Below are 27,339 nucleotides of genomic sequence, written 5' to 3'. Positions count from 1 at the left end.
ATTAAAACAATTTTATCACTTGATTCCAATCGGTGATAACTCAACCCAAGATCAGTGACTATTCTTCTATGGGGGGAGCTGCTGCATGTAAAAATTGATGTCACATTCACGGCACATTTATACGATCCTATTATAATCATAGGAAAATACTGTAACCCAATTAATTGTCTTTTTCAGTGATGGGGTGGTCCACTTGCTTACCTATACAGCCAATGCAATCTCCAATGATCTGCATACATTATTGTTAAAACATATTTTATGCAAACATTTATAGAAGTGAACTAGAAAACAACTCAAATGTGAGGGCATATTAATAGTGAAGTCTTGGGACTGCACAAGTTTTCCAGTAAACATGCACAGAATATACCTTTTGTTTTCATGATCGATTGTTAAATTGCATATAAATATATGGTTCAGCTACAGAAGACTAGTGGAAATTCACAGTTAAGTCCAAAAAAACAAGAGCTAACATTCTAGCCTTAACAAAAAATAAAGAGGGCCAGCCTGTCTGTTGGTATAATTCTCAGCTTTAAATGATCTGTTACTTTAAGAAACCAGAAATGCTTTTGCTATTGGGTACATAGAAATAATGTTATAGATATGAAAGCCTGTATACCATCTTACAACTTCACAATTCATCAACCTCACAAAACAGAAAACTGTGCTCACTTTGAGCATACCAAGATCAAATGTAATTAGAAAGAGCAAAGGGGAGAGAAACATCATGTTACATTTTATTAAACATTCATGTAAACAATATTGTGACCATATGAACAGAATTTGCAATAGCTCATTTATGATGAATGTCTCTGGCAGACTAGAACAGACTATCAAAAATGTATAAAATTCAATTTTTTGTTACCTCATAGCACAGAAAAAAGATGCAGGCCAAACTACATGACCATAATGGCTAAAATAGGTTGGGGCTTCTCCCTTTCTCCTGGCAATGAATCAAATCAATATTACCAACAAATCCTATTCAGTTTATAGTAACAGAGAGATAGGCGTGCTCGTCTATATATTATCAGAACAAAAAAGCAGTCCAGTAGCACTTTAAAGACTAACAGAATAATTTATTAGGTGATGAGCTTTCGTGGGACAGACCATGAATAATGATCTGAAGAAGTGGGTCTGTCCCACGAAAGCTCATCACCTAATAAAATATTTTGTTAGTCTTTAAAGTGCTACTGGACTGTTTTTTTGTTTTTATTCAGTTTATGGAAATGAAGAGTCCTTCACTGGAAATGATCACACAAGTAAGGCAAGCTAGATTTGGTACTGAATAACAAATCTCTTAGAAGCCTATCAGAAGTCATATAGCAACCACTGCAACAAAACAAAACAAAACAAAAAAAAAATCACACCATTGGAATTTTTAACAGAAAGTTTCCCTGAATGGGAAAGTTTATTCAATTTGTACCACAATTATCAGAGTAGCCTAGAGGGTTCCCCTTCTACTAAGCACTGCATAAACATTGAGTAAAAAACTTCTCCTCTTCCAAATACTACTTAACAAGTAAATGTAAAACATAACTTCTGACCTTGATTAACAAAAACCAAGGGAAGTCAAAGCTAAAATCATTGCTAAAATTCAGCAGTTGTTTTTCAGCAGACTATTTTAAAAAGTCACTCTAAAAATCTTATCTTTAAAAACCACAATGTCATTACTGTAACATTTTAAGAGGAAAGCCTGGTTCACAGGATGCATACAAAGTGTTGCCTGAACTATGATGACCTCTCCAACTGTGCCAGGCAAAAAAGAAATAAACCACAACATGTTAATTTCAGCTGCATTGAAAACTACAATTATTTGGAACTGGGAGAAAATAAGGAAGCAAATGCTTGTGAGATGGAACTGACAATATGAAAGGAAAAATATTTTCAACTTCTAAGACAATGTAATATTACAGTTACCATGCAAGCTAAAAGTTATTTAAGGGACTTTTTAATTAAAAGGTTTGCAGAAAGAAAGGAAGTTAAATTCAAAAAGCATTCCACGAAAACTCAGCAGAAGTGCAGCTCTACATATGGGAAATTCCTATTTAAAATATTTTAAAGACAACAGGAAATATAAGAATGAATAACAGGATTAACAAACATTAAACAAAAAAAACAAAACAAAAAAACTCCTCCTCCTCCAGATTTCCCCAATTAGTCATGTCTTTTACAAGAGTATAGTTATGTCATTCCCAGGATATCAGAGAGAACAAGGTGCGAGAGGTAATATCTTTTATTGGACAGACTTCTGTTGGCGAGAGAAACTTGACAGCTTACATAGAACTCTTCTTCAGGTCTGGGAAACAGTCAATGAGCTTCTTTTTCTGAAGAACAGAAGTTGGTCTAATAAAAGATATTGTCTTACCCATTTTGTGTTTCTAACGTCTTCTGCATGTAAATTCTTATAAGAATGTTCTTATTTTGTGTTCTGCTTAATTCAAAGCACAATAGATCTGATCCAAAAACCTCTCAAGGTTTGTCCACACTTGAAATGCCACAGTGGTATAGCTGTACTAAAGTAGTTGTGCCATCATAAGTCAATAAGAGGGGTTAACCAGTCAGCACAGGTAATCCACTTCCTCAAGAGTTGGTACCGAGGTCAATGGAAGAATGTTTCCATCACCCAAGCACCTGTCTACACTGGGAGTCAGACTGACTAAACTACACCACTCAAGGGAGGGTTCACAGTCAGGAGAGACAAACTTAAGCCACCTTAATTTTTTAATACAGATCAGGACCAAGTTAATGGTTTCTATTTAACAGGCTTTGGATGGAGCTAAAAGTTCCAAACTAAAAATAAATGCAGTTTTTCAATTATACAAACACAACAAAATATCTTGCAATATTCACTTCTAACACACAAACTCAGTGTTTAAGCCAAAATATTTTCTAAACTCCTGGACTTTATACTGTGCTTCAAAAAAAGGGGATTTAAAACCCCAAAATAGATTTTTATAAGGAAATCAAAAAGCTTTATCTACATTGTCCATCCAAAATGGCATTATTAGAATCTAAACTATTGCACTTAACAAAAAAGCAACAAGTTCTGTATCTTTTGCCTGGGAAACAGGCAACAAAGCAAGTGCAAGGGTGGTTAGTGTTCATAATGAGTCTCTTAAATAAAGGAAGTTATGTGCACAGTTATTCATAAAGTACTTTTTCCTCCTTTTGTTTACTATCCTGTAAGGTTCCGTATACTAAAAAACAGGAAGAATGAAAAAGGCTGACGCAGTCAGGAACATCCCTCTTGTGTTTACTTACTGAAGTTTTGCATGAGACAGAAAGCAGGGTTACAAGAAAGAACCTGAGCAGTGATATATGAAATAATCTATATGAACACATACAGCAGAACATAAAAGTCACATGTTCTTCATTTGTTTCCCAACACCTCAATTCCTTTTAGAATGACCGTACTTAATGCAAGGCCTTTCTCAGGAGATCCCCCAGCACTCAGAAGACCAATCCCACATTGAGTGGCTATAGCATTCAGTATCCACGACAGCTTGCTAGTGAATTCTCTGTTTGTTTTTAAGAATCAAAAGCTTTTGAAAACAATATTTAAATTTTTGTACTGAACAGATTATAAACATTGCCAGGGATACCTACTCAGGTTCCAAGACTGACACACAGAAACAGAACTTATGCCATGACTACTCATTGTAAAAACTCACATGATGAATACAAACATCTGCTTTAAAGTGAACTGACAGGAAGACAAGCATTTATACAAAGCAATTTAAACAATTCCCAAGTCTCTTGTTAAATCACTGAGTCCTTATGGGAAAACTGATTACCTCCATAGAGATCCGTCTGTGTATCCGGTTCCTGAGGCAAACACCTGTAGGAGACTGGACTTCATCAGACGATGTTCCAGAAGCTTGGTCACTTTCACCGTCTGATCCCATTTTCAGATTTTCATGTACTATATCTAAATGCAAAAAGTCAATAATTATTCCTCTAAATAAACACTTCACACATGGAGAAGAATTGCAACCTTTGTTATGTATTGTTTTATGCCAGATCTAGAGGCTTAGTATCACTGTAGCATTGTTTTTCTTTTTAATGGCTTGAGATAACACAAAAAGACAAAGAATAAACTCTTAAAATACTTTCCCAGTATACAATGCATGCACACATTTTAATTAGGCTGTGGTCGAACACACCATGTGCCATCCATGTTCCAAACTCAATGACTGACAGTCCCAGTCCCATCCCATGCTCCTGCAATACTGTTTCCTCAGACCTCAAGCTCTTGAGATTGTTTTACTACTACTCCTTTTTGTGCTGTTCTGGAAATAGAAAAATTCCATTTTCTAAGGAAATCTTGATAGTTCAGAGAACAATCAGACACTTTATTAGTTAGTAAAGGTAATGCCTGAGGCAAAAAAATTCAAATTTTGTGTACCTACTGTTAGGCATGTAAATCCATATTTATAGAGAGAGAGAGAAAAATGAAAACCCATGGCCTCATTTTCAGAGGTGAAATTTAGGTGCTCAGAACCTCTGAAAAGATGACACCAGTTTTGTTCAGGTACTTAAATACAGAGATAGGATGAAAAATGGACATTGCAGAGACCTTGCTGTAATTATCTATTTCTTTGTGGTGGGTCATTTAATTGATTCTCTTGGGAGAGTCACATTATGGCCAACCTATTGTAATGATGTGTGCAGTTTTGATGTAAACTGCATAAAATATTTCGCTCTCATGCTTTGGGCCTAACCCCTGCAGAAAAATTACTAAAATAAAAAAGACATGGAACCCACAGCTATATTGTCCAGGCAAAAATGTTCTGCTCCAGCAGCGAAATGGGGCAAACCTCTACCCGCCAACAAAGAAGTTCAGGGTGGACAGAGAGAAGGGGAGGGATAAGAGAGGTAGGAGAGCAGAGCTTCCTTCTGAAGATCAACATGACACTGAACCTGGAAAAGGATCCAGTAGCCCATCACTAGCTCCCAAGATCTATAGCAAAAATGCCTATGCCCAAACAAACCCTAGGGAACAAACAATCCAAGAAGAGAGAACCTGAGAACAGCCTTGTAGGCTGTCTTGAAATAAGTCTCATTCTCCATTCCAGCCCCCTCTCACGAACTCACATTGGATGCCTTGGACCTGGGCTGGGTGTGCCTTAGGCAACCTCCAGAAAGATCAGTCCAATGTTAAAGCAGTCCAGGCCAGGAGGAAGCAGAAAAGTCTGGTGTGATGCCCTCGGCAACACCTTCCAATGGACTTTTCTGGGCCCCGTGCTTGGGGTGAATTGTGCCTGACTGGGTTGAGGCTGCTGGTTAGCTCAGAAGCCATTTATAGCCCCTGCTCTTTGTAGCCTACGGCCTTCTGGTGCTGCTGGCTACCCTGTCTTTATGTTCCTGTTTACAGGCCAGGCTAACATGCAGACCAGGTCTATAGGATAATGTAGGAGTACTTAAGCTCATATAATTTTACGTTGGCCTGTTCTGCAAACAAGATGTCCCCGCTGAACAGGAGGTCTTGTAGCAACTGAAGCCTCCACAGAGAGCCTGGAGAGGAGACGCCAGAATGCCCAATGCCACTGTGGGTGGTGCAGCATCCATTGCATCAGCAGCTGCCCAATCCTTCCTTGAGGAATGCTCTGAACCCTTTGAGGATTCAGGGAGCAAGCCCTCAAACTTATCCATGGCCTGCCACACGTTCAGTTCACAGCAGCCAAGGGGAGCCTGGTGATTAGCTACCCGCAGTTGAAGGCCAGTTGATGAATAAACTTTACATCCGAATAAATCCACCCATTCCGAGTCATTGTTTTCAGGCATTGTTCCTGTCTCTTCTTGTGACTGAGAGCCTCTGCTACAAAGGAGCTGGGTGGGAGGAGTGTTACTCCAGGTCCTTCGCCAAAACCTGTCTTCATCCAACACCAGAAGGCTGATGTGGTGCCCACAACACACATCTGTCAGAGTCTGAGACTTGATGGCTTCACATGGGGGAAGTGCTGGCATTCCAGCTCCACAGAGTACAGGCAGTGCAGCAGCGGTCACTGCATCCCTGGATAGAGCCCCCCATCTTATAAGTATATCTGCTACATTCTTTGCCCCTGCATTCATCCAGATTAAAAGACACATTGTAACCATTCTACAACAAAAAATTTCAAAAAAAAACTCCAAAGAGAAACACCATCAACCAAGGTCTGAACAGAGACTGGGAGTGGCTGGCCAACTACAAAAGCAGTTTCTCCACTCTTGATGTTCACATCTCCACAGTAGCTACTGATAACGGGCCATGTCCTCCCTGACTGAATGCACCTGATTTCTCCTCTCTTGATGTCCACAACTCCACATGAACTGCTGATAAAGGGCCACATCCTCCGTGACTGAACTGACTTGTCAACAATGGCCTTCCTCTTGACTGGGACTCCCTCCTTTTCACAAGCCCATATATTAAAAACCTCCCCTGGAACGCCCCCCCCCCACACCTCATGCATTTGACAAAGCGGGTCTCTGCTCACAAAAGCTTATGCTCCAAAGTATGTTAGTCTATAAAGTGCCACAGGACATTCTTGTTGTTTTTTAAAGATACAGACTAACTCGGCTGCCCCTCTGATACTGTTAGCTTGTGCCTGGGTTACCAACCAATCCAGATCACTCTCTATCTGTAACCTGCTCTCTTCCTAATTTACCACTCCCCTGCCAAATTTTGTGTTATCTGCAAACCATCAATGATAGATTTGTGTTTTCTTCTATGTCATAACAAAACAGAAGGTTGCTGAAGAGTGACGTTTTTTGGACTCCTATATTCAAAAACCTTGTCTTTCCTATATTATGGGATAAGGGTATACTTTTGTCAATAAAACTTGCATATTAAGATTTTTGCATGTTCAATTAAAATTAATGCAATCTTACACTTGTTGTTTTAAAAATATAAAAAGCCAGGAATGCTGACTACTACCTGGCAATTTCAAGTGTTGCTTGGTATGCATACGTTTTGACAAGTTTCATAAAGTGATCAAATTACACTGGACTATGTAATCTATCTTGGCTAACTTTTGCTCTCAATAGGCTGATGTGTCCCAAAGCTGGCATCTATGGTCTTCAAGGACTTCTGTGGTAGAAATGTACTTTTTTTTTTTAATTGTACTGGGCTCATTGACATCTGTGGCAATTTTCTATTTAGCTGTTCACATTAATTTTTCTATTCATATCCAATTGTAAATGAACAAATGAAATATTAAAACAAACAAAAATCCGGGCATGAAAGACTGCAGTAACTAGGATGCAGGATGGGAGCTGAGGAAATGCAATTAAAAGGCATGGTTACTCTCATTTAATTGGCAAGGAATCCATTCAGAAGAAATCTGAATTGGAAAAATTCTACCAGCTGAGCTAAATTAATATCCATTGTCACAATGACATATTTTAGAGCTTCCATTATTACAACCACTGTGTTATTGCTGAAAGTCACTGTGACTTCCATATTTGATTTCTTCCAATATACACTAACCAAACAAAAATCAAGCAGTCCTGTAGCACCTAAAGATTAATAATTTTATTTGTTAAGTAATGAGCTTCTGAAGAAGTGGGTCTTACCCACCAAAGCTCACTGTCTAATAAATACGTTTGTTTTTTGTGAAGCTACAGACTGCCATGGCTAGCCCTCTGAGACTAATGACCAACCAACTTAACCTATTAGTTTTTTAAACAATAATGAAGATATGACAAATTGAGATGGTAACTTGATAAGGATCATGAGCAGCACTTTTCATTAGTAAAGTTCAAAACTAAAAGAAGCAGAAACTTGGTTCACATTAATTTAGATTTCACTGTATGGTGATGAAACTCACTCCAAGAAAGGACTGACAAACTTGTGTATTGACCTATTAGGTTGCCATGATGCACAGTACTTCTCTGCTGCTAAAGTAACAGAGACAATGCAAGTGTAAGGCTGATGTACCAGGATTATTGGCAGCAGGGAATGAACCTGCAACCTTAGGGGCTAATGCTATGTGCTCCACCACACGCGCTAAAAGCCAGCTGGCTCTCAGCCAAGGCTGCAGAGCGGAGATTTCACTCTCCCTTGTCAGTATTCTCAGTGCCTCTGGATTTAGACAAGCAAACCAGGAAACTGTAAAAGTGAAGATAAAAGCGAATCAGGGACTCCAACTGATACAGACAGAAGCAACAAAAGCAGGGACTGCTGCGAAGAGATAAAATCTCCTCAGCATCCTCCTTAACTCAGAATTGTAGAGTAAGACTGTGGAATGCCTCCCCGTTTTTATCCTAAAAGAAAACTGCAGAATGGAGCCAGCAAGAGACTTCTGTGGCCAGGGGCAGAAGCAGCCAAGGCAAGGACCTTTGGTCTTTAGAATATTCAAATACTTTTTATAGACTTTCTGACTGGACTTTCTCTGTCCTATGCTGATTGACTCTCTGCTTCAGCTTTTCCCCTTCATTTCTTCACCTCAGCATCACCCCATACCTGCTGCGCTTGTCCATTCAGCTTTTTTTTCCCATTTAACCGATCCTCTCCTAACTACCATGGCTCTCCAGCCCCACCAAAATGCCCTCCTAAAACATCCATATCCCCTATGGAACTAAGAAAGCATTTGCTACCTCATATTGTTCTCTCTGCATGTTTGTGAGACCCATGTCCCATCCTATGGCTGTCTTGTTCATTTAGATTAGTTCCTGACTCAAAGAGCTTGTGTCTACTACCCTGTGTCTGTATGATGTCTAGCAAATGGGATCCCATTCTTGGTTGACCCTGAGACTCTTGCACATTCCCATAATTCATTTCAATGCAAGATGGCAAAGATGTGGGAATCTTCACAATTTATAAACCTCATATGATTTGAAAAACAAACATTGAATCAAAATGGACACAAACATGCTATCACATTAGGAAGATCAAATCTGTGGGAGTATGAATAAAGGGACATTTCCTGGTCAGATTTAGGTTCCAAAAAGTAAGGTTTAATAAAAGCTAAGACAAACAGAAAAGATTCCAAAGGAAACAAGTGAAGTGAGAAGGGCAACAAATTCATAAAATTTGCATTAATTCCCAACTGATCCTCTTTGCCTAGTACCAGCAATGAACTCAACAGAATAGTTAAAATTGTTGCAAAGTGTTCATAAATAATTAACTTTATTTGCCAGTGTACATATCTAATGGTGGCCTAAGGCAGGGGTCGGAAAACAAAATAATAAGAATCACCATTTTTTCCAGTTTGGTAAAAAACTTAGTAATTCAAGAGCCACAGTGCACGTGATACGAGATGGTCCTTTATAAATAATGTCAAACCACACTTTTAGTAAACCCTATTTTAAGAACAGTGCACACACAATTTGTAATGTAATACATGTTTACTGCAGGATGTTAACAAACTTTTTACATATTCTATTTCCTCATACTTTATGTGTGTGTTTGTACCACTGTCTTCCTCACTTTTACTCTTGACCTTTGCTCCCTCTGAAGATGCTAGGAGAAATTATCCAACATTTCAAGATCACATATTTGCTATTTAGATAGGAGTTGTTCATTTTTTGGGCTTTTAAACATTCACCTGTTATCAAAAATAATCAGGATTCTTTTTTTTTTTATTTTTTAAGTTTGCAATTATATCCTTGGGAATCACAAAGAAGGCCTTACAGTTGGCTCTGGAGCCGCAGGTTGCAGACCCCTGGCCTAGGGCCAACAATATAATAAACTACTGAATACCTTTTTTAAAAAATCATGATTTACCCTGAAGGGTATGATCACAACTGCTGAGATCAGAACAAAAAGATTTACACAAACTTTGACTACTATTAAAAGAATTAACTGACGTTTTTTGCTTAGATTTCTTAAAAGTTAAATTCCTTATATTTTAACTCAAACAGACAGAGCACCCATAATTTCTGGTATGTTCAATTAACGTACCTTCTGTATGTTTTTAAATTCTGTGGTCTTGGGTGCCTTAAACAACACTAAAATAGACAACCTTTCGTAACTGTTACCCATGTCATTAAATGGATATGTGGGCGATTTCTGTGAAGTAACACACTGTACGCTTCCCCCCAATTGTCTCCTTTAAAGTCTTAAATGAGACATTTAACATTAAAGTGTTGTTTCTATGGCAACCTTAGCAATACTTTCATATTCCCAGAACAGCTTTTGAACTAAATGTATATCACCTGTAGCTGCTGTGAAGAACCAATATGGATATTATCTTAATGACCAAAATTATAAAATTACCTAATCTGCTTCCATTCCTAGGCATTGCCATGAAAGAGCCAAGGCTACCTCCTATAACGCTATGTGGTCTCCGTAAAGGGGGCTTCTTGAAAGATCCCGTGTACTGATGAAGAAATGAGTGCATACTGTGAGATGTCGGAGGCCTGCCATTCTTCACAATAGGCTCTGTAATTCACAAGGGCCAAATATTCATCCCGATGAATATGTCAAAAGAAAAAAGAAGAGAAAATTGTTACTATGCAGATAATTTCCATTCAAAGGATGCTTTATTTTTTCAGTACTGAAGACAGAGAACATAATATTGGAATCCCCTTTCTGGAAAATTATTACAAACAAAATATAAATACTCCAGAGATTGCATGGAGATGTAACAGCTGTAAGTGGGCCAGTTCCTTAACAGCTATAGCTTTTCCACTAACATAGCTACCACAGAAAACATACAACCAAAAATCCCAACCATAAAAGCAGATTACGGGTGAGGAGATACCCACTCAAAGTTTGCATGGTTATTGATGTCCTTTAAGTTTACATAGCAATGGCTTCATCTTCACCAGGTTTATCTGAACCTTCCAATTTCTAGTCTGTCTTATTGAGCCTTCATAGGCTTGTTAGTCTCTTAGTAGACTTGATATCAGAGATTTACTGTAACCTTACTGAAAGTCTACCAAACCCCACACACACCACAGTAACAATGGCAAAATTGAGTCTATGTGAGTTCGATCCTTGAGGAGACCATTTAGGGATTGGGGCAAATAAATGTCAGGGATGATGCTTGGTCCTGCCAAGGGGGCAGGGGACTGGACTAGATGACCTCCCAAGGTCCCTTCCAGTTCTAGAAGATATGTGTGTGTACTCTGTAACACCAGAATAGGTGAACATGCATGTCATACTTATTTTGGCTTTTCAGATGCGGATATCGGAACTGAACACAGCATTTACACACAGTAAAAGGACCGTTCCTGTAAGTATTGAAACTCTTAAATTATTTACCCACACTTTCAACCTTAATTTTATCAAAAATATAAGGAAAAGAGTACAAATTATATTGGACATGGCATATCTGCTACAGCAATCAGACGCATGTCAGGGAAGAGTTATGGTTCCCTCATCAACCTCAATTTCATTCACTTCTACATATAACAGTCATTCACAGTATCATCATACAACAGATAACACTGGACAAATCAATTAATTTACCAAAGTTAATGGAGAAATATTATCCATGTAAATAATATTTTCCACAGTAATACAGAAATGCATTTATCTGTAACAAATGTATATGTATATAATTGTCACATGACTGGATTTTTATGTTGGATATGGAAGCCATTTTATGTGCGCATTGTATCTATTGGTCCAAACAATCTTCCGGGGGTGGGGCGTGTGAGGTGTCTAATGCAAGTTGAGGGTGCCCTGAATCTGTGTATGCTACTTATACGTCTGTATCATGCTGGTAGGTAGAGTTATAGGTTTTAGCTCTATAGTTGTACTAGCAATGTTTTAGTGCTACAATACACAATGGGAGGCGTGGTTGGTGGCCTCCCCAGCCAGGGTGTTGGACTAAAACAAAAGCCTAGATGGCCAATACAAACAGATCAGGAGTTTGGGACAGTCTCCTGGGATTGGTCCAATGGCAGTTCACCACAACAGCTTACCTGAATCAGGTGATCCGGACTCTCCAGTGCCTGATGGAAAGAAGAAAGGGCTTTTTCCCTCCACAGGGGAAAACTATAACAGGGGCCTAACAGCATCCATCTTTGTCTTTTGTTCTCGTCTTTGTGCATGTTCCTGTCCCAAGGTTCCATGTTCCAGCATGCTGACTGCAAGTCACCAGATCTACGATTCTCCAGTAACTCAGACTATGTAACCTGGAATCATACCCCTTATGGGATGTGCATTAATAGATTTTCAAGGATCAGCATATAGGAATGCTGGTCTGCATCAGGAGCTGTGCAGTAAAACCCCAACTTACGCACTGGTTGCATTCGCAGGCAACTGAATGTAAGTCAAATTTTGTGCTACCTGAAGACGGCGTGGTAACCCCCGCCAGATCCAGCAGGGAGCCACCTGGCTGGGGAGAATCCCGGGAGATGACCAGGTGGTGCAGTAGTCCACCTACCGGCTCCAACCCCTGGCTCTCCCAATTGGGGGAAGCCGAGAAGAAGCCCCACCACGCCACCAGACTGTTCCCCGGCTCACTCAGCTGAGGGAAGCTGGGGAGAAGGCTCGCTGCCATGGCTGTCTGCCTGCCTGGCTCCCCCAGCTGGGGGAAGCCAGAGAACAAACTGGCAGAGTGATGGGGCTTCTCTCCGGCTTCCCCCAGCTAGGGTAGCCAGGAGTGCAGACAGCCACAGTGGTGCGGCTTCTCCCAGGCTTCCCCAGCTAGGGGAGCTAGGGGGCAAACAACTGCAGCGTGTGGCTTCTCCCTGGGTTCCCCCACCTGGGGGAGCTAGGGACTGGCACATGGAGCTGGCGGAGGAGCTGTGCTCTGGCCAGCCCCCAGGAACCCCAGGAGTGTGTTCACATACATATGCAAATGATGCACAGCTAAGGTTTCCCTTGCTGATTCTGACTCACGTTAATCCAAGTAACGTGCAAGCTGAAATCATACGAAGAGGTGTTTTACTGTAATTGGTGTAAGTAAAGTATCACTTTAATGATTTCTCTCTCGAAACCTGCTCTTTCTTTCCTTGTAAATAAACTTGTAGATATTAGATCTAAAGGACTAGGAGGCATAGTTACTTGGGTAAGATCCAAGTATACAGTGACTGGACACTGTGGATGGACTCTTTGGGGTCCAGAAGATTTGGTGTGGCATTGGTGAAATAGGTTTTAAAACGTCTCACCCATGTTGACAGTGGTTGGTCTGGGCTGGTGTAGCAACTGGGACGTCTGTGGAGTTCACTGTGTGACTTCTGGCTGACCAGTCGGACTGGCAGAGGCACTTTTGCGGCTGACTGGATTTGCCTAAGTAAAGAGAAGTTACTCACCTGTAGTAACGATGGTTCTTCGAGATGTGTCCCTGTGCGTGCTCCACAATAGGTAACGGGCTCGCCCGGCGCCGCAGATCAGAAATCTTCCAGCAGTTTCTCCTGGATCGCGCATGTGCCGGTGCGCGCCGCCCCCCTGCGCGCCCCCGGCCGTGTGCGCAATCCGGTCCCCGCCAGTTCCTTGACCAACTGCCTCGGATGCTCCTGAAAAACACTAGACAGAGATCCGAAGCGGGGAGGATGGGCAGGTGGTGGAGCACCCACAGGGACACATCTCGAAGAACCATCGTTACTACAGGTGAGTAACTTCTCTTTCTTCTTCGAGTGGTCCCCGTGGGTGCTCCACAATAGGTGACTACCCAGCAGTAACCCAAGTAAGGAGGTGGGTAATTGGTTGATGTGCAGCTTGGCCCTGAGAGGACTGCTGTCAACAGACAGGTATCCTCTTCGAATACCCGAGGCAGGGGATAATGCTCGGCGAAGGTGTCGTAGGAAGACCAGGTCGCCGCTCTACAGATGTCTTTTAACGCGATGCCCTTGAAGAAGGCTGTTGACACCGCCACCGCCCTGGTGGAGTGAGCCCTGGGCGGGGCCAGCAAAGGAGCAGTTTGAAGCTCGTAACACATTTTTATACAGGACACAATGTGCTTAGAGATTCTCTGTGAAGAGAGACCTTCTCCTTTTGACCTGGGAGGGAGAGAGACTAGGAGCCTGTCCGTTTTCCGGAAGGACTTAGTTCCGTCTATGTAGAAGGCCAAAGCCCTCCTCACATCCAGGAGATGCAGGCGTGCCTCCGTGCCAGAGCTGTGAGGCTTCGGGTAAAACGAGGGTAAAACTATTGGCTCGTTAAGATTGGACTCCGAAGAGACTTTTGGAACAAAGGCTGGGTGCAGCCTTAAGGTACCGCCTCCTTTGAGAATACTGTGCAGTGCAGCGTTGCCATCACTGTCGCGAGCTCACTCACCCTGCAGGCTGACGTAGTAGCAAGGAGGAAGGTTGTTTTTTTTTTTTTGTTTTTATCATAAGGAGACGTATGGGAACTGTGGCTAATGGTTCAAAAGGTGGACCCAATAGCGTGCTGAGCACCAAGTCCAAATTCCACGATGGTGGAAGCGGTTTCCGAGGGGGGTACAGGTTTACCAGACCCTTCTAGAACCTGGTAACAATAGGATGGGCGAATACCGTGGGCCCTTCCTCTGTATGCTGAAAGGCTGATATAGCGGCGAGGTGGACCTTTAGCGAGGATAGAGAAAACCCGCCTCTCTTGAGGTCCAATAAGTATTCTAGTATTACAGGTATAGGAACGTCAAGGGGAGCTAACTGCTTGGCGGAACACCAGGCTGTGAATCGAGTCCATTTCTGCTTGTAAGTCCTCCTGGTGGAGGTCCTTCGCCTACATTCCAGGACTTCTTGTACTCCCTCCGTACACGTGCTCTTTAAAGAGCTGAGCCATGGATTAGCCATGCTTGTAGGTGCAGACCCTAAGGGTGCGGGTGCACTAAGGACCCCTGAGCCTGCGTGAGTAAGTCCGGTGCCACCGGCAGAAGGAGCGGTGGGCAGTCCGACATGCGCAAAAGCAAGGGAAGCCATTGCTGCCGATCCTAAGCGGGACTATGAGTATCATGCAAGCTCTCTCCCTTCTGGCTTTGTGCAAGACCTTGTGGCAAACAGATCGATCTGGGGAAACCCCCAAGTACAAAAAATGCGCCGTAGCAGATCGGAGCGGATCTGCCATTCATGTGTGACTGCAAAGCGCCTGCTCAGCTGATCTGCTTTCACGGTGTGAGCGCCCGGCAAGTACGAGGCTTTCTACGTTATGTTGTTGGCGATGCACCAATTCTACAATTGGACTGCTTCCGCACATAGGGCACGGGATCGTGCTCCTCCTTGTCGATTGATGTAAAACATAGTGGAGGTATTGTCGGTATTGAATCCCAACTACTTTGCCACGTAGGTAATCTCGAAAATGTTTGCAAGCGTTGAACACTGCTCTGAGCTCTGGCATGGTTATGTGCAGTGTCTGTTCCGCAGGGGACCATAGCCCTTGCACCACCTTGTTGCCGATGTGCGCTCCCCATCCTATGTGGGAGGCGTCGGTAGTAAGAAAAAAATAGAAAATTGTGGTTGGTGAAAAGGCACCCCCACTAGCAGATTCTCAGGGTTTTCCCACCACACCAGGGATCTGCGCACCTCTGTTGTGGGCGACACCACCCTGAGGACAGTGTGGGATGCTGGTTTGTAAACACTCACCAGCCAATGCTACAGGCTTGACATGTGCAATCTGGCAGTCTGTACCACAAACGTCGCTGCCGCCGTATGGCCCAGCAGCTGTAGGCACGTTAAGACCGGCACCGTGGGGCTGTATGCAATGACTTGCACCAGCGAACTGATTGCGTGGAAGCGGGAGTTGGGTAGGTACACCCTTGCTGTGATAGAGTTTATGCGTGCCCCTATAAACTCTATATGTTGTGTGGGTTCGGACTTCGACTTTGTGAGGTTGACGACTAGGCCCAGCGAAGAAACGTGTCCGCTGTGACGCGTTTCATGTGTGAGACCTCTGCCTTCGAGGTCCCTTTTAGCAGGCAGTCGCCCAGATATGGGAAAAATAAACACCCCCTGTCTGTGCAGGTAGGCTGATACCACTGCCAGGGTTTTGGTAAAGACTCTGGGGGCCGAGGAGAGGCCAAACGGAAGAACCCTGTGCTGGAAGTGCTCCTGGCCGACCGTGAAGCGGAGGAAGAGTCTGTGTGCCGGGTGGATTGTTATATGAAAGTAAGCATCTTGTAAATCGAGTGCTGCAACCCAGTCTCCATCGTCCAGTGCCGTGAGTATCAAGGCAACTGTAATCATCCGAAACCGTTGCTTACGTAAGTAACTGTTGAGGACCCGAAGATCTAAGATGGCCTCCAGTGTCCTGTTTTCTTCTCTGGTAGGAAGTAGTGTGAATAAAAACCTTCCCCTGGAATTATTCCAGCACTCTTTCCACCGCCCTTATGAACATAAGGTGAGTCACCTTCTGCTTGAGCCTCGCCTCGTGGCAGCGTCCCTGAGGTGAGGCCTGGTGGGAGGCTTTGTCAGTGGAAGCGACTGGGAGGGGACTGTGTAACCCGTGGCTATGATCTCCAGCACCCATATGTCTGTAGTGATCTTTTGCCATTGGGAGTGGAACGGTCTGAGGCGATGATGGAACATGAATGAGAGTGGCATTGAGCGAGGGTATTGATAGTGCAGCCCCTGACATACCCATCAAACTTGTTGCCTTTAGGCCTGACCCGAGGGCGTACGGCTTTGTTAAGAACGTCGCCTAGGAGTTCTGTACTGTTGCCGCGATTGATAGCGCCCTTGGTCGTAGCCCCATTGATATTGAGCACGCTGTGGTTGTAAGCGCAGTGTCTTTGCTGAGGGTAAAAGTTTTCCCTCCTGTATGGGGGAGTATAAACGCCCGAGGTTCTAAGTGCAGCTCTCAAGTCCTTACTGGGGTGAGGAACCGAGTAGGTTGAGTCCACAAACAGCTTTTGTGTATCAAAGGGAAGCTCCATGATCTTCGCCTGTAGGTCCTTCCAGATACCCGACGTCTGGGGCCAGGATTCTCTATGCATGACCACTGCTGTAGCCGTTGAATGTGCCGCCGTGTCCGCCACATCCAGGGCAATCTGGACTCCCGTCCGCGATGCTGCGTAGCCCTCTTGAACCATCACCTTTAACACCGGCTTTTTATATTCCGGAAGTGAATCCATGAGGGGAGTAAGCCTGGAGTAATTATCAAAATTATGGTTTGCTAGGTGTGCCCATAATTTGCCATTCTCAATAGCAGGATAGGAGAGGAATATACCTTCCTGCCAAACAGCTCTAGCTCCTTAGCATCTTTGTCCGATCCCCCGATTTGTACCGAGAAGCCTTTGACCTCTGCTGGGACGACCCGACCACCAAAGAATTTGGTTGTGGGTGACTGAAGAGGAGCTCCATGCTCTTTGCCGGGACGAGGTATTTCTTAACCGCTCTCTTGTTCGTAGGTGGAACAGAGGCCGGAGTCTGCCATGTAGTACTGGCTGACTCCAGAATGGCTTCATCCAGCGGAATAGCAATTTTGGATGAAGCCGGGGGTCTCACATTTTTCAGGAGTTTGTGGTGTTTCTCCTGCACCTCTGCCGTTTGAATGTCTTGCGTGAAAGCCACCCTTCTAAACGGCTCCTGAAACTGTTTAAAGTCATCCGGGGGAGAGACGTCCCCGGGGGCCATGGCCTCATCTGGGGAGGATGAGGAGGAACCACTAAGGTAAACCTCCCTCGAACCCTCGGGTTCCTGCGGTCGATGATACACTTGCTCGCCGGAGGATCGTGAAGAAAAGTCTCAGGGTTCTAAAATTAACTCCCCTTTAGACAACTGTGTTTCCGTCCCTGATTGGGAGTGCCCATGGGGGTATTGAGCAGCTGGGGAGGGGACCTGCCCCTGGGTGTAGGCCTGTGGTTTGTCTGCGTCCAGCCTGATAAGGACGACCATGGCAGCACGGGCAAGGGTCCAGGGATGGAGACCTAGACCACTCGCAGGGTGTGTACCCCCGATGTCTGGGAGAGCGAGACCTCCGCGACGACACAGATAGAGGTGAAACTGGCTTGTGATAGTACACCAGGGGATCCAATCCCAGAAATGGTGAAGGTGGCCCAAGCCATGGTGACATTGGTTGGAGGAACGGAGAAGGAGGTTTTGTTTTGTTTTTTGTTTTGTTTTGGTTTTTTTTGTTTCTTTTTTCTGGATGGGCCGGTGGAGACACAGGCCTTCGGTGCGGCGTGTGTATCACAGGGGGAGGGCTTGGTGCTAACAGCAGTGCAGCCCTGTCCAGAGATGGACTGCAGTGCCAGGTTTTGATGTTGCCTTGCCCCTCCGCTGCGGGGCCAGCACCGCCCCCTTCCATGCTGGGGATCTCGGCCCCGCTGTCAGCGCTGCGCTCGGCACCGTCAGCTGCGGTGCCACGCGGGTATCCCCCTCCGGTGCCTGCAGGCTCCGTGCTTGGCAGCCCTGCACCGCTGGTGCCGCAGCGGTCTGTGCCACCTGTGGCGGTGCCGCTGGTTCCGGTGCTTGCCTGGCTCACGCTCTAGGCGCCGCGCGTGCCGGCTGTTGAATAATCAGAGGCTCAGCCTCTGCCACGTGCGCTGCCGCTTGCCTGAGTATGCGGCTGGTGGCTGTGTGCTCCGCTCGTCCTGCTCACTGCAAACGCACAGCAAGGATCAAGCCAGGGAGAGTTTCCTCTGTTTCTGCGCTGAGGGGGTCAGAGAGAAAAGCTGCCCTCCTCTTCTGCAACCCGGAGGGCCTTTCTGGGTGAGGCTTCTCCGGCAAGTCCAGCTGGAGAGCCTTATCAACAAGAGCATTTTACGCCTCATCGCTCTGTCCTTCCTGGCCCTGGCTGTGAGCTTAGCACAGTGAGAACGCGTCTGGGTAAGCTGTAGTTCCCCCAGGTGTCGGATGCCTTCGCTATGCCCCACAGAGGCCGACATAGCTTTACGGCATGACTCCCGCTTTGTAAAACCTGAAGAGGCCATTGCGGTGAGTCCTTTACTGTTAATAGGGTACTTAGCACTTAATCCGTGCCTTTCCACCCCAAACAGTGATCACTGGCCTGCGGGGCAGCGGGAGGCCTAAATGGCCTTCACGTCCGCTCTTCTCTTCTCCGCTCCTCTCTTTTTTTTTTTTTTCTGATATTCTGTCTCTGCTTTCTCTCTCTTTTTTTCAAATAACCGAAACAACAAATTACACGTGGAAAAAAACCACTAAGTAATCTGACTCTGGCCTTAGCCTGAGTGGATTCCGTCTGCAGCCGATGGTGGTTGAGAAGGAACTGGCGGGGACCAGATCGTGCACACGGCTGGGGGTGCGCAGGGGGGCGGCGCCGGCGCATACGCGATCCAGGAGAAACTGCTGGAAGATTTCCGATCTGCAGCGTCAGGCGAGCCCGACACCTATTGTGGAGCATCCACGGGGACCACTCAAAGAAGAAGGCGGCAATCCCAGCCTGGGGATGTATGTGGCCTGGTTTTACGCAAAGATATGCTGGATTCGTTTCCTTAGCTGTGCCCCAAAACCCCATCATATTACAATACTCTTTACTATCCAGGGCTGACTTCTGCCCTCTAATACAAAATAAGAAATTGAAGCTTGACTGCCATTTCTGAAACCTTTCTTCCTTGTACTTACGGCAGATATGCCATCACAAAGGTTTACAAGTCTCCCGGAACAGGGCACAATCTGGGATGTTGTTCTTTTATGCCAGAAGCTGATTCATAGGCTGGCTCTGGAGGGAACTGAGAATACTGCTGCTGTTTTGGGGGGAAACAGACACACTTGTCAGCGCCCGGTGGTTTCCCCCCGCAACAGATGGCCAATTAGAGTGCGGGCGAGCCAAAGCCAGAACCCAGGGTCCTCGGAGGGGGAAACTTCACCACCCCACCCAGTGGGAGGAGGAACGCAGTCACCCTTGGGGCAATGTAATCACACTCAAGGTTACCCTTATGTCCCCGGCAGGAGGAGGCCCGAACAGAAAGAGAAAGGGCCAACACAAATTAAAAAGTGCAACTAACAACTAATTTATTAACACAAATAGCAACAGGCAAATATACAACAACAACAGTAAAATATGCACATGAACCAGTTCATATTAACTATTAACTATACTCAACTTACAAATATGCATTTACGTTCCATGTGTTCCTGTATTATTTAGTTTATTGTTCTGGAAAGGAAAAATATGGTTATTAGGAAAAAGCAGAAGGAAAGAGGAAAGGGGGTCTGGGCCGGGGCGCTACTTCCGGCCCAAGTGGCTGGTGGTGGAAACCGCTGGGATCTTTTCCACAGTCAGCCTCCCTACCCCAGCCTTTTCCCGGGACCCTTGGCCCACTCAGGAGAAAAACAGTAGGAAGGGAAAGGGGATAAGGAAAAGGTTATTGTTGCCTTTTTGGTATCAGACTTATTATTACTTATCTATGTTAATTACTTAGCACTAAATTACTAATTTAATTACAACAATATTAACGATAAAGATTTTAACTATAACGATTTTAATCAAGTGTGGCTTGATTTGTGTAGGCTATGTAGGCCCGGCCTTGTGGGGTCAGGCCCCCAGGCACTGCCCTCCCCCCGTCAGAGGATGGCACAGCAGGAGCCGCGACCTCCTGCTCCCCTGCAAGGGGTCCTGGTGCCTACTCCAATGTCTTTAGAATATATGAGATGTCTAGTCTAGGTGTAAGGCTAGGGTTTTTGCCCCACCCCGATAGAGTTTACGTGTCGTTGACGACGGCGATGTCCAATTCAGGTTGTAGGTCAAATCAGGTAAGTTGTCCAGTCCAGTGAAGTATGGTCGATATGTCAATCCCAGCACACGAGCTGCTTGTGGGAGGTGGTGTGGCCGGAGGAGTGGTGATGACAAGATGGTGTTGGTGGGCCTTCGGTTTCCTCACCGGGTACGCAGTACCCGTGGCCAGAGCCACAGGACAGTTCGCCGCCCGGTGAGTACGCCTGAAAGCCCACTTGCCGCTCCTCGATGCAAGCGCGGTGCTGGGGTTCGGAGGGGCGCTTAAGTGATGGCGCCGCTTCACAGCTGCTAGCTTTCCCTCAGAGGGGGCTGCAGCTGCAGTGATTTAGCTCTCAGGCAGCATTACCTAAAGGCAGACGCTGCAGTGATTTGTTCAGCTCTGGCCTCAGGAATAGTGGACGCTGGTTAGCCACACTATCCTGTACGGGGTCAGCAGAGTCCTTGCCTGCAGTACCCAAGGGTCCCGCCTGAGCTGAGGGCTCAGAATTTATAGAGAGTTTTCATGATTATGTATGAGGTGATTTTAATACTCATGATTCTGTGTCGCAGTTTTCAATTAGGTCCTCCTTTCGGACGAAGGTTCTGGAAACTCCCTCCCTTCGGCCAATCGGAGGACTCCACTTGAATCCTGGCTTCATGAGTTCAGGTTACTGGGGAAACCAACTGCCTCAAAATGGCCGTTGGTGCTGCAGCAAAATGGCAGCCTGTGACACTTTAGGTTTTCCATGTACCTGCACTGATTTTACCTCAGCCAGAGGCTTGTTTCCCCTGACACACAGGGGCGTTTATGTCCCAGAGATAAAAAATCCCCGACAACACTCTCTCTTTGCATGGACTTAGCCGTGAGTATGTATTCTATGGAGAACAGATTTTCAAAGGCAGACCAAAATGACATTACAGCAAAAATCTACCAACTAAATTCAATTAAGTGACTTCAAGGTAAAAATCTTTTGTCCACAATTAGGTTTAATGGGAGAGAGAAACGCTGCATCTACACAAGAGGAATTTGAATTTAAGGCAGTTAGCTCAATATTACCACATGACTGCCTTCACTTTAAATACCACTAACTCGATTTAGGGAGCACTAATACTGAAATTAGTATATTGTTGTTACCTGATGGGTGTAGCATCGAGCTTGAATTCAGAAGTTTGATTAAAGGCCAGTGTGGAAGCGCCATGTCTTAAAATTGAATTTATTAGCCTCCAGAGGTGTCCTGTATGTAACCCACAATGCCCCTCACTGCTCCGGTCTGGCCACTGCTCTCCAGATGCGCAGGAATTAGGTAGCAGGAAGACTGTGAATTTCAAATCGGGATCAGGAAGCCTGGGGCTATGGATCATGTTTGTATGAGCGCCTGAGAAATGTGAGAGCATCTACCCATTACAAATAGCCCCTGCACGGAGTTCATGGTTCTGTCTCTACACTTATTTTTAATGTGCTGCCTGGCACCAGCCACTGCCCCATTGCACCATGTGGCAACAAGGCTGTTGTGGCAGTCATGCTTGCATAAGAACCCCCTTTGCTCCCCCACAGGCGCCAAGCAGTTGGGGTATTTCCCATGTTCACCCACATCACATGCGTAGCCCCCGACCCAATACAAGGATGTATCTACAGTTTGGGGTTGACCACGCTGCCAGGCAGCACCCTGTCCTAGCTTGCATGTGTTTAGGGCTCCAAGGCTGGGAAAAATTTTCAGGGGCTTGCAGATGTCACAGGGAAGTCTCCCCCTGGCAACTAAGACATTTGGGGGTTTGCAACTGCGGGGGGGAAGTCTCCCCTGGTGGCTAAGATAGTCAGCGGTACTACTTCAACTGGCTCCCCACTCAACCGCCCCCCATGCCGTTAGTAAAGGACCAGTGGGGCTTGCAGACTTGCGGGTGGGGAGGAGTCTTCTCCAGCAGCTAAGATATTTGGGGGCTTGCAGCTGCCAGGAGAATGTCTCCCCTGGTGGCTAAGATATTTGGAGGGAACTAATTCAAGTGCGCCCCCCTGCCACTGAATCCCCCATATATCCCTAGCAAGGGACCAGTGGGGCTTGCAGCCACTGGGGGGAAGTCTCCCCCAGCAAGCAAGATACCCAGGGGGGTAGGGGTACTACAGCAACTTCAACATTTCAGCTTTATTCCTATGAACAGATGGGAATAAGGGGACTTTGAAGTAGCCAGGGTTCTTTTGAAAAGGAGCCCCGTCTGGACGAGCCTCGCGGCGGCGAGCCATGTCAATTTCGAAGTGCCATGGCTGCCCGCATCATAATGAGGCGCTGAATATGTATTTCAGCGCTTCATTAGTAAACTTTGAAATGGCCATTTGCGTGGCCATTTCAAAGTTTGGGGCTAGTGTAGACATATCCTGTATGTTTGCAATGAAAAATAAGAGAAATAGGTTTTTTTTTAATTTAACTTTGAATGCTGCTACTTGAGAAAAGGCAGGTTTGGTGAGAGAAGGATAAGGCGGTAGGTGGAGATTCTGAAGGGGACTTCTGGGCATCCCCCAGCCACCTCCTCTCCCCTCCAGCTGAAAACCCGGTACCAGCTTCTCTGGCCAGTCCCATTCCCCAGCCAGTCCCCAGTCACTGGGGGGCTGTGAGTAGCATGACTGCAGGCCAGAGGAGTAGAAGATGGCCATGCAGCTGGTGGCTGGAGTGAAGCAGCAGTTTCCCCTTCAAAGCATCATTTCTTTCCAGCTGCTGGCTGCATGACCTCCCCCTGCCGCTCCGAGTCCTCCAGCAGCACTTGCTCTGCTCTTTATCACCTGTGTCTCCTGTTTGCTCTCCTGAGCAGGTGAATTTTTGTCTGTATGAACAGATGTTTGCATACAGACAGTCTGGTCTGTCCAAAGTACATGGCAGAGGGGCACTGCTGTCACCTGATCTCTCATTAGAAGATGTGCAGGTGAATAAGCCTCTGATGGTATGGCTGATAAGGTTAGATCCTATGATGGTGTCACAAGAGTAGATATGTGGACAGTTGGCAATGGTGTTTTTTGCAGGGATTGTGATTCCTGGGTTAGTGTTTATGTTAGTTGGTGGTATTTGTTTCTTGTTGAAGGAAACTGTCTGCTGGCGAGGACTGGCCTCACTCACTCTAAGGTCTGTGAGATCAAGGGATCATCATCTAAAATAGGTTGTATATTCTTAATGATGCGTCAGAGGGGTAGCTGGGTTAATCTGTATCCGCAAAAACAACAAGAAGTCCTGTGGCACCTTGTAGACCAACATATTCTGGAGCATAAGTTTTGTGGACAAAGGCCCACTTCGTCAGATGCAATATCAATGTCACTACATCTGACGAAGCAGGTCTTTGCCCAAGAAAGCTTATACTCCAAAATATCTGTTAGCTTAGGGGTGCCACAGGACTACTACTACTTTTTGATGATGTGTTGAAGAAGTTTTAGTTGAGGATTGCAGGTAACTTTCCTGGGTCTCTTGTGTAATAGGTGACTTCTGGGTACCCACTGTGCTCTGTCAATCTGTTTCCGTGTGTGTGTGTGTGTGTGTGCGCGTGTGTGTGTGCGTGTGTGCGTGTGTGTGTTTTAGTTTTAAGAATGCTTGATAAAACTTAGTTTCATCTGTCCCTGGATCCCATAGTTTGTCTTATACTTTGTTTTTATACAGGAGCTTTTGATATCTTCGTTCACCCTACACATGTTATTTTTGGACGATTCTTACACTTTGACTAATTCGAGTTCAAGGTGCACGGAAGAGAGAAGTAATCTCAACGTATTTTTGTTAGTGATGCACAGAACACTACTTGTTCATCATATTTGTGTTTGATAAATAAATTTGCTTTATTATATCAAAGTGTACATAGATTCTTGCTGTTGTGTACCATAATGCTGCATTTTTGCACTGTTTTAATATAAAAGGGTAATCTTTATTTTATAATTGTATTTTTAAAAAATCAACTTTTCAGAAGTTCAACAACAGTACACTCACTCTTGGTACAATATACCATGGAACTTGCACATGAGTTCAGTCAGTCAGTAATCTTTGCCCCTTTTAAAATGTCAGGCTACTGTTACAGTTTACTTTAAATTCTCTCAAATTCAACTTTCTTGTTCTTTGAACTGATGTAATTTTTCAATTGTTCCTTTAACAGTTTGACACTGAAATTTCAGCAGTATCCTGACAAAGAATGAAAAATGTTTCTCAAACATCCAAGAAGAAAGCTAAGCAGAGTAGTAAATTAAAAGACCTAGCAGACTCTGCTCAAACTGATGATTTATCTGAGACACATCCTAAGCAGCATCATAATGGGAAACCTACAGCATTAAATAATTTTCATAATGCGGGATGATCATTTCTCCCTTTAGCTTTTTTTTATATTTATGGCTCCAATTCAGCAAAGCACTTACACATGTGCTTAATTTTAAATACTTGATTAGCCCCAATAACGTTAATGGGATTACTCATGTGATGGGTCCGTTAATGATTTCAATTTGTATAAACTCTGCCCAAAGTTTAACAATTCACTTTGCAACACTGTCCCAAGAGGGACATGCAAGGGAGCCCTCCCTGTTGCAGATGGTCCATTTTCAGTATTTTCTTTGTTACTTCATCCCTTCCCTTATTCCTCTATTCAAACTAATAATTCCAGTCTGTAAAATTTCACCCACACAAGTTCTACTCACACTCAATATTTATTACCTTCTGCTAGGGTTCTTAAAATACCAGTTCAATATGTTACTCATGGGAGAATTCTGTGCTACTATGCATTGCAAAATTTTGCAGAAATACAATGGTTTTTGAGCTTCATTTCCTTCCTGACACAGAAAAAGGCTGCAGTGTTACCACTAGAGGCTACTGGACCTGGCAGAACCCAGATTGCACACAGAAGATATTCTAGGAGCTCGTCTACAAAAGCCCCTTCCTTCGAAGGGGACATGTAAATAAGCCCAAGCGGGGAATAGCAATGAGGTGCTGCGCTGCACATGCAGCACCTCATTAGCATAATCCTTGCTGTGAGAACTTCAAAATTGCAACTTTGAAGCACCGTCAAGAAGTCTAGCCACAGGCACTTTGAAGTACCCACGCAACATCAAAGTTCCTTTACTCCCAAAACATTTTATATCTGTCAAAGTTCCCTTACTCCCAAAATGTTTTAAAACTGTCTAAGTTCCCTTATGGAACTTCAAAGTTGTGTGAATACTTAGAAGTTCGTGCAAGAACTATACTAATGAAGTGCTTCATATACAGTGCAGCACCTCATTGTTATTCACTGCTTGGGCTCGTTTACATGCCACCTTCAAAGGAGGGGGCTAGTGTAGATAAGCCCTGGGAAGGTAAAGAGAAAGGGAGAGAGTACAGAGTTCCTAGCAGCTGCCCTTCCCTGCATGATCTGAGGGAAGGAGATGGTAGTACATGCATGGAACGCCACACAAGCCTGGGACCCAGCAGCAGACTATTCCTCCCTCTGTATCCATGAATGATACAGGGGCAGGTATCTGGGTGAGTGCAACACAGCTGGTCTCTGGGAGGGAGGGGATAGGTGTTTGTGCTTGGGAGGAAATGGCTGGGCTCTGGAGGGGATGGAGGTCACAGCTGGGCTCAGTGAGGCAGGGGGGTTAGGTGTATTGGGTGGTAGAGTCCATCACTGGACTTAGGGGAAAGGATTGGGGATGTATGGTCCCTTGTCTGAGCTCTGGGTGGGAGGGGAGGCTGAGACAGAACAGAGAAACAGGAACAGGGTTGGCATTGGGGATTCTTTAATTCTCTACTCCTGGGGAAATTTTTGAGACAGTCTATGTTGTTACAAACATACTTGCGGACAGGTATTTTGGAAAAAATGACCAAAATAACAAACTGGCCTGATTATATAGTGTTATTTTGAGAAAATTTTAAATCACTGCATACAGAACTTATACTTTGGTGAGAAATGCCCCTAGACAATATGCTGAAGTGTAATTAACTGATATTCCTTCTCATGAAAAATGCATTAGAAACGGTACCTTAGTTTTCTTTAGTGATAAACAGGTATTTAATTCTATATCTAGCTCAGTGGTTCTCAAACTCTTTAGATTGTACCTTGATTTTTGTGTCTGTACTAGTTAATGTCTCCCCACCAAACAAGTACATACAACATGCAACTCTTGCTAAATATGAAAAAATGGTAAGGCAGTGATTCAAATAAGGTCATTCATGTACAGAAATGTCAATTTTAAGTGAGATGTTACTTACTTGCACCACCTTATTTTTCCTATTATGATGGGTGCATCCTGTTTTAGTGCAAAGTAATTCTACCCCTTGAGTTCTTTTTTTGTTTTGCTTTTTCCTGTTGCCCAAAAGATTCAAACAATCCATTTTAATAAGACTAAAAGCTAAAGTGAGATTTTGGTCAATGCCTACAATTAAATGTGCACGCTGCAAACATATCAAACATACAACACTGCAAGCTGAACAAGAAATCAATCAAAATGCACAGTACAATCTGAGGACCTGATTTGTCTGAAGTAATCAGCTTTGCTAGTTAGCCATTACTATGGACAGAATGTGCATGGTGAACTTCCCCCCTGCACCAAACTTCTCAGCCCTACCCTCTTCAAAATATATTCCATGACTCTTCACCAACCCTGCTATTTGAGAACTTCTGTTCTAGATGGCGACTCACCATCATCCTGTGTGAGAACATTTCCATTCTCCAGTACCTTGAATCTTAACTTTAATACAAATATAGCTGCCATCCCAGCTTACTTGGACAATCTGGATGAGGTTCTCACACTCCTACATTCACACTACTGTCAACGATTACGGACACAATTCATATTGGACCTCTCACAGTCTGGCACTCTCTCTCGAGCTATTTAAATCTGAAATTTCACAGTGTCATAACTGGTTCTAACTGCAAAGGAAGTTGTG

General features: G+C 44.5%; 1 protein-coding gene across 2 annotated transcripts in view; it reads right to left on the bottom strand.

The window, feature by feature from the left end:
- Positions 1-27,339, bottom strand: part of CDK17 (cyclin dependent kinase 17) — a 199,610-nt gene that overhangs the window by 74,311 nt on the left and 97,960 nt on the right. For both annotated transcript variants that reach the window (XM_075011569.1, XM_075011560.1), the window contains exons 3-4: positions 10,193-10,357; positions 3,792-3,925 (exon numbers count right to left, since the gene is read on the bottom strand). In XM_075011569.1, the coding sequence (XP_074867670.1) occupies positions 3,792-3,925; positions 10,193-10,357 (299 nt within the window). The remainder of the gene's footprint in view (positions 1-3,791; positions 3,926-10,192; positions 10,358-27,339) is intronic.

Source organism: Carettochelys insculpta, chromosome 1 (genome assembly GCF_033958435.1).
Source record: "Carettochelys insculpta isolate YL-2023 chromosome 1, ASM3395843v1, whole genome shotgun sequence".
NCBI classification, from domain to species: domain Eukaryota; kingdom Metazoa; phylum Chordata; order Testudines; family Carettochelyidae; genus Carettochelys; species Carettochelys insculpta.
The sequence above is the reverse complement of the archived record's forward strand: the minus strand, read 5'-3'. Positions and strand labels throughout refer to the sequence as shown.